The sequence below is a fragment of the Leopardus geoffroyi genome, chromosome C1 (assembly GCF_018350155.1).
Source record: "Leopardus geoffroyi isolate Oge1 chromosome C1, O.geoffroyi_Oge1_pat1.0, whole genome shotgun sequence".
NCBI classification, from domain to species: domain Eukaryota; kingdom Metazoa; phylum Chordata; class Mammalia; order Carnivora; family Felidae; genus Leopardus; species Leopardus geoffroyi.
This window is the reverse complement of record NC_059328.1, coordinates 19,392,941-19,400,657: the sequence shown is the minus strand read 5'-3', so window position 1 is coordinate 19,400,657 and position 7,717 is coordinate 19,392,941. Positions and strand designations below refer to the sequence as shown.

Genomic DNA, 7,717 nt, shown 5'->3' with positions numbered 1-7,717 from the left:
CCGGGGGATAATAGACCTCTTGGCCTTGGGTTCTGTGCTTATTTGTGTTGCCTGCCAATCTGTCACTTTTCAGTGAGGTCTTATCCCCACCCCTCTCCAGCCTTTCTAATGATTTTTGAGATTTCACTCAGAAAACTGACAGATGGAAACACCTGGCCGTTTTGTGGCTAAGTTTGGTCTGAGAGGGAGAAGCCTTTCAGGGCTTAGAATCTGAATTATTCCTGTTCCTGCTCACATGCTAAGGGAAAACCACTTAGATTGGGGGCGGGGGAGAGGCTGACCCCACACAAGGGCGATTGTTGGAGAAAATGCCACAACAAGCATATTTCAGCCAACAGCCAATTGCTAATTGTTTGCTTTGTGTGGGGTGTCTGCTGCCTGTATGATCTAGTTTTCCTTGTCTCAGGCACCTATTGTATTTATCTCTAGTACATCCCTAGGGACTAGCTGGACATGGAGAGTCTTTCAAAATTAGGGCTGTTGTTTCAGCAGTTAGTCATTTTCGTTTCTTGGTATGGGAAAACTGAACCCGTGGATTCATGAAATGAAGGTGTCCTTCTGCCCAATGAGGATCGCAAAGCAGACACGTTGGTGTTATGACCACCACCCGAATCCCAAAGACACAGCCTTGGTCTGGGGAATGGGAGGAGGGATCTGGAAACCATGTTCATTTTATTTTCCTTCTGGCCTTTTTGTGGGAGGAGGGAGGCCAGTCATTCTAAGATAGCTCCGGTCAATTTCCTTTGTAGCTCTGCTGTACTTCTCATCTAACCAGGCCAGGAGGAACCGTGACCTTGTGGCTCCCCCTTTTGTTTTGATTCTTTAAAAGGGCCCAGCACTGCACTGGGGAGCACGTGCTCCAAGAACAAAAGCAACACTTAACTGCAGTCTGTGTAGTCTAGAACTGCGTTTGCTCTTCCTTCCCTATCATCAGGCAAAAGGCTAGGCTGAACAGATGGGAGTCTGCATTTAAGCAAAGGAGATCAAATTCCAGAGCCTCACGCCTTTCCCCCACTGTTCTCTGGTCACCAGCTCCAGGACCCGAGCATAGTAGGGAGAAGGCACACAGTGAGGAAGGGCCACGCCCAGGACCTGTTAACTGAGTGGGTAAGGGATTATGATGATGTCACAATGCAGGTTACATGCGGGTTTCGAGGTAGGGCGCTGGGTTGCAGAGGGCCTTACAAGGGCAGAGAGTGGCATTGTCCTGTAACAAGGGCTTGGGTGTCTTAGGTGGCAGCAGGGGGTGTAGCACCGGAGAGGCCCATCGCTGTCCGAGCGTTGCCCTTGGGGCGATGCGGGGCACGTGGCTCAACAGAGGCGGAGTCCAGTCGGCCACCCTCTGAGAGGTACAGAGGGACCCCGCCCCGCCCGGCCCCGCCCTTTTCCTAGAGATTGGAGGGCTGGTTCAGACCCAGGCTAGGGGCCATCGTATAACCCTCTTCCAAGGCCAGACAACCGCCCCGTCCCCCTGCACACACCGGGGAGACCCCCAAACGCGGCCAACCCCTCGCATTGTCCGCCTACCCGGCCAGCCTGAACTACACTTCCCGAGGTGCTTGGGGGTCCCGAGGGGCGGGGCCACTGGGCTGGGGGGGAGGGGTCGGCACGTGCCGCTGCTCTCAGCCAATAGGAAGCCCGGTCGGGAGGTCACGTGCCGCTGTTTGGCGCTTTTGTGCGCGCCCGGGTCTGTTGGTGCTCAGAGTGTGGCCAGGCGGCTCGGACCGAGCAGGTGGGTGCGGGGCTCTTGGAGGAGGCGGCGGGAGGCTAGGGGCCAGCGAGAGGGACGCGGCCGACGGGAGGGGCCGGGCCGTGGCAGCGGCCCCCTGCTGGAGGGCGGCGGGCGTGGCCGCGGGCCCCAAGAGGGGCTGGCGGGCGGGGGTCGCTCCGCTTTGTGTGTGGCTCGGGCGGAGTCTCGGCTTTGTCCCCGCTCCCTGGGGGCGCGGCTATCGTGGGGAGGGGGCGCGGCCAGCTGGGCAAGTCTTTGGTGTTAGCCCGGGGTGCAGTCGTGGAGACAATAGGGGGCGTGGGCCTTCGTTTGCCTCCTTCCTTCCCTCTGCAGTCGCGGCCCCACTGGGGTCCCCATTGTTTGAAGGGGCGGGGCGGCTCTAGGGAGCAGCGGTTTTAGGGCCAGACTGCCGGCGACTAGGGCCTCATCCCCTCCCCGCTGTCGCCCTCGCCCAGTGACTAGGGCCGAGCCGGAGAGGCTGACACCCCACGAGAGCAATCCTGTTCTCGCGGCGAGGGGCACAGACAACTAGGCTGGAGGCAGGTTGGGAGGGAGTGAAGGGAGGAGGTGGCGGGCCGATGGCGGGGCTATCCCACGGCCAGTTCCCCGGGCCTGCCCCACCCGCCGAGCTGCTGCAGGGGTGGGGGGTGGCCTCGAGATGTTTTTGGCGGGAGTTGGGGGGGGGTTCGTCAGCGCGGGGCTAGCCCGGGAAGGGCGGAGTTACCCAGATAGGACCGTTAGCCCCGCCCATCCCTCCCCTTCCCACGCGCGCGGGCTCCGGGGTGTTGTGAGTTCGGGGAGATTCGAAAAGGCGCGGGGAGGAAGGGGGCGGGGCCAGGGGCCGGAGCGCAGGGCGTGCTCTGATTGGCCGGGGGCGGCCACCCGCTTTTCCTCGCTTTGACCGGGCCACGCCCATCCTGGGTCCGGTGCTGCGTCTCACGCTCTGCCGGGGTTAGACCGTTTCGTTGCCTCGGATTTTAATTTCCAGCTGTTGGAATCTGTAATCTTATGTCTTCTTACCAGGCTGGGGTCTACAAGGATAATGACCTTAAAAAAATCAGGGGGGGGGGGATGTAGAATTTTTCATGATATAAGGCAGCAAATACTACAACCTAAAGCCTAGAGGTTCATAAAACTGATTAATTTTGCCCGCTGTTGGATAAGGAGCTTAGGCCCCAAGAACAATAGGAGTTCAACATTATTGGTTAATATTAGCTTGGGCGTTTTGTTTTCCACCATGGCAGACACAGACAAAGCAGGGGTGGGTATTTCATTTGCACAATGAGTTGTAGGCAGTATTAAGATGGCTCCGGTCTCACTGTTGAGTTGAATCTGGAATATCTTCTCGCTGATTGCGGGGGGGCGTGGGAGGGGTATTTTAGAGTTTATAGGAGAAAAATATATATTGTGACTTAACCTTGTCTAAATTTTAAAATCGCGGAGATGTTTTTTGAACAGGCAAGCTCAGTTGACTTGATTTTCTGAAACCAATGTTCTATTTAGTTCAAATTTACCAATGTTTCAGTATTTTCTAGATTTTTATGATTTTCTAGTTAATGATGTCTTATTTAATTCCACAGTAGTGATTTTTCTGACACTGATTTATGTGGATGTTATTTGAGGTCCCTTTGGATCAATGACCTAGAAATGCAAAGAAATTGATTGCATGCTTTTAAAAATCGTTTTCAGGGTTTTCCTTGCCAGTGGATTGTGTAGAATACACTGCCAGTCTCTTGTCTTCTGTTCACCATGGCTTCTTCTGGTAGGTAATCTATTTGGAAAAGCTGAATACTGATGGGTTTAGGATTTTATAATAGGAGATGGATTCAGGCCTCAAGCCATTAATTTGGCAGTTGTGTTTTGGTCTTATAAATAAAAACCCATTTTATAAATCGGAGAATAAAGAAGAAAAAATATCACTTGAATATACTGAGAGCTTGTAATTGTTTCACCATTTGATGATTTGGCTTGGTCTAGAGCAAAATTGTGGAGTTTTGCACAAGTCTTTCTTTTATTTATGAAAGTGATTGTCAAGCACTGATATCTCAGAATGGTATTTATTAATCCAAAGATACTGAGCTTTGGTTTTCTGAGAGGTGGTATTTACGTAATTTCTTGCCTGCAAACGGAAGCTTCATCAGCCCTAAATCTTTTCATTAAATTGATTTAGTTTTTAGAAAATTACAGGATAGTTTATTAGAATAGGAAAACCCCATTTTTCTGAATACGTTATAAATATGATCAAATCCAGATATCCAGGTGAAAGAACTGGAGAAGCGTGCCTCAGGCCAGGCTTTTGAGCTGATTCTCAGCCCTCGATCAAAAGAATCCGTCCCAGAATTCCCCCTTTCCCCTCCAAAGAAGAAGGATCTTTCCCTGGAGGAAATTCAGAAGAAATTAGAAGCGGCAGAAGAAAGACGCAAGGTAAACATCACAATTCACAGAGAACAGGGTATTTATTTATGTAATGTGGCAAATCAGTTTTATTTCCATAACAGGACAAAAACAATTGTAGCTAGATGTGATTATTACACATCTGTGTAATTATACACTGTGTAAATTACATATGCCAGGAAGAAGAAAAGGCCAGGCATCACTTACTGAACTCCTATTATGTACCAAGTCCTTTACTTCTATTTTTCTTTAATACAATGACCCTAAAGGGTAGATGTCTGAAATACTGAAAGGAGAAAATGGTCTTGGGAATGTTGTCATTTTCCCATGTCCTGTAGCTAGTGAGTGTCGTAGCCAGAATTCAAGCCTCTGTTTGTCTGAAACCAAAGTTCCTGCTTCTCTCATGCTTTCTCTTTGAAAAATAGATTTGTTGGTGCATGATTTCTTTTTCTTTCCCTTTTTTGGGGGAGGGAATTAGTTTGGTGTGGTTTGTGTGTGTTGTGTCTGTGGGTTTTTTTATTTTGTTTTGCTTTTTGAGAGCTGTACAATAAAAACATTTTAGATTGCTGGTAATGTGATTGTGTTGCTCCACTGGCGTGATGATATTAGGGCAGTTTTTCTCTTACCTAAGCAATTCTGTAAAGTATCCATTTTCAAAAAGAAATCCGAAGAATCAACAAGTATGGAAATGCTTGTTACAGAAAAATTGAGAATCACAAAAGTTTATGCATAGAAAATTAAAAATATTCGTTATCCTACTTCCCAGAAATAACCATTGTTAACGTTTTGGTGCATTTCCTTCCATCCAATATTATTCTTTTCATGAAGAACTTTATATATAAATTCCCATTTCATTCCCTTCCAACAACCCTGATTGAGGTGAGTGGGTTTAATTTTAAAATTAGGGAGGGGCGCCTGGCTGGCTCAGCCAGTACGGCATGTGGCTCTTGATCTTGGGGTGGTGAGTTCAAGCCCCGTGTTGGGTGTAGAGTTTATTTAATGAAAAAAAGTTTTGTTTTTTTTTTTTAATAAAATTAGGGAAAGTAGGCACAAGAAGGTGAAGCGGTAACCTGCCCCTGACCAACACAGTTAATACAATTTGAAGTCTAACACATCTAACCACATACACACATACACAGGCCCCTGTTTAAGCTGCTGTAACATGCACCATGGACATTTCAGTGCTACATGTCATGTATATGTGCACTGACCCACGGTCAACCCTGCGCGTGATTCATTTCTCCAGGAAGAGTGGCAGTGTGTGCAAGGCTGGGTCCTCTCTACCTGTTTCTCTGTGCAGATAGAGTTCGTATGGAGGTTCATGGAGTTTTTGAGTTTGTGGAGGAGATGCGGCCAGTAGCTGGACAAAAAAAAAATAAGGAGTCGACCCCAGCCCTGTCGTCACTAGCCCGTGCTTTTATGCAGTAACTGCCTAAATGTAGTGGCACTTCCCCTGACTGGGGTTTTGCAGAAGAGAACCAGTGGCAGGTGCTCTTCGGTTTTTGCGCAAGTCAGTGATACTTCCAAGCACATCAGAATCTATTTGGTAACAAGCCATTCCGAGTCTGTTGAAGGAGGCACACTGTGGTAACAGAGCTCCAGTGGTCTGGAAGTGAATGCAGCTTCTAAAGAGAAAGGCTGATAAGTTTTTACTCGAAACAGAACTCTCTCTAGTAATCTGGGGTCTTAGTCTTAAATTCCCTATCATTCATAGATTTTCTTTTTATCGATATGGTTGCATTTTTTCATAATAAGCTAATTTTCTTTGGGTGGACTTTCAAGTTCAAGAGCCAGATTCTTTACAGTACAGCTCCTTTGTCGCGTGCACATCACTCAAGTCCTCTTGCTACCATTAAGCAGTAAATCTTACAGGGATTCCCTTAAAGAACAGTAGTGCAAGACTCTGAACCAACCTGGGCAGTTTTCCAAAGTAAATACAAATACCAGAAAAACAGTATGGTTTTCACCGTATTTTGAGACCGATAATTCAGGCCCTTGACTTAGGTGTTATTTAAGGAGATTTCATTTTCTGTCTCTCTTCAGTCCTCCCGATTAATCATTTCTTTTGTCATTGTACCTAATGCTAAACAAACGTCCGAGAGTCTAGCCTCTTACACATTTTTCAGTCCCACGAAGCCGAGGTCTTGAAGCAGCTTGCTGAGAAGCGGGAGCATGAGAAAGAGGTGCTTCAGAAAGCGATCGAGGAGAACAACAACTTCAGTAAAATGGCGGAAGAAAAGCTGACCCACAAAATGGAAGCCAACAAAGAGAACCGAGAGGCACAGATGGCTGCCAAACTGGAGCGCTTGCGGGAGAAGGTTGGTGTCCCAGCCTGGCTTTGAGAGGGTCAAGAGCTTGAAGTCTGCCCCAATGAGGTGGCCTGAACCAATGGCCTTGATCTAGGTGGTTGGTGTCTCTGTCACCAGTTTCAGGCCCTGACACATTAAATGACAGGTATCTTATTTTAGAATAAGGTGGAGCAGAGCTCCTGGCTGGCTCAGTCAGTGGAGCGTGCGATTTTTCTTGCTCTCGGGGTCGGGGTTCAGGCTCCACGTTGAATGGAGAGATGACTTAAAATATAGAATCTTTAAAAAATATATTAAAATGAAATAAGACAGACTATGCAATAATTTCCAGAATAGTTGTACATTCTGTGGAAGAGTCGTAGGAGGCTCAGTCATTAGGTTCCCCGAGTGACCCAAGGAAGCTGGAAGATCATGTTTAGAATTCTAAGTATGCGATGTGATTCCCACTGATACATAATACACGCCCTGATGCTGCCGTTGGGACTCTTGGGGTGAGCGCCTTGGCAGGCTTTCGAATTCGACTGATGACGAATGCCGTTTCTTCACAGGACAAGCACATCGAAGAAGTACGGAAGAACAAAGAGTCCAAAGACCCTGCTGATGAAACTGAAGCCGACTAATTTGTTCCGAGAACTGACTTTCTCCCCTTCCCCTTCCCAAATATCCAAAGACTGTACTGGCCAGTGTCATTTTATTTTTGCCCTCCTGACAAATATTCTAGAAGCTGATGTAGGACTGTATAGGTAGACCCAGACTGTATGATGTTGTTTTAGGGGCTAAAGGGGAGAAACTGAAAGTGTTTTACTCTTTTTCTAAAGTGTTGAAGTCTTTCTAATGTAGCTATTTTTCTCGTTGCATCTTTTCTACTTCAGCACACCTGGTGTGCTGGGTTAATGGCTAGTACTGTATTGGCTCTGTGAAAACCTGTTTGTGAAAAGAGTTATGTAGTGGCTTCTTTCAAACTGTTAGATGCTGAATATCTGTTCACTTTTAAATCCCAATTCTGTCCCGATCCTCCCAGATGCTACTGTACTTGAATGGTTAATAAAACTGCACAGTGCTGTTGGTGGCAGTGACTTCTTTCTCTCCAGGTAATAAACTGTGACGTGTTAGAGACCCTCCTGGTTGCTGTTTGTTCCAGATGGGGCCTCTGGCCTCCAGAAACACCCCGTGCACACATCACCGAAAGTTCTTTGCCCCGGAGTGGTCCTGCTTTGTCTTCTTCCACAATCCTCACTGTGTTTTGATGCCCCGCCCAGATCAGCTGTCCCGATGGTCTTTCAGATGT

At 47.8% G+C, this 7,717-nt stretch overlaps 1 protein-coding gene across 3 annotated transcripts; it reads left to right on the top strand.

Moving 5' to 3' along the window:
* The first annotated feature begins 1,659 nt into the window (after positions 1-1,659).
* Positions 1,660-7,494, top strand: STMN1 (stathmin 1). Of its 3 annotated transcripts, none has more exons than XM_045476147.1 (5): positions 1,660-1,732; positions 3,419-3,491; positions 3,981-4,153; positions 6,250-6,441; positions 6,978-7,494. In XM_045476147.1, exons 2-5 carry the CDS (start codon positions 3,479-3,481, stop codon positions 7,047-7,049), a joined length of 450 nt encoding a protein of 149 aa, XP_045332103.1. In that variant the 5' UTR covers positions 1,660-1,732; positions 3,419-3,478; the 3' UTR covers positions 7,050-7,494. The 3 variants fall into 3 exon arrangements, with proteins under 3 accessions (XP_045332103.1, XP_045332104.1, XP_045332105.1); XM_045476148.1 differs by lacking the exon at positions 1,660-1,732 and adding an exon at positions 2,668-2,990; XM_045476149.1 differs by lacking the exon at positions 1,660-1,732 and adding an exon at positions 2,706-2,729.
* The last annotated feature ends 223 nt before the right edge of the window (positions 7,495-7,717 follow it).

Coding starts and splice junctions, on each gene's coding strand:
- STMN1 (XM_045476147.1), top strand. Junction 4,154..6,249: donor CGGCAGAAGAAAGACGCAAG/GTAAACATCACA, acceptor CACATTTTTCAG/TCCCACGAAGCCGAGGTCTT. Junction 6,442..6,977: donor TGGAGCGCTTGCGGGAGAAG/GTTGGTGTCCCA, acceptor GTTTCTTCACAG/GACAAGCACATCGAAGAAGT.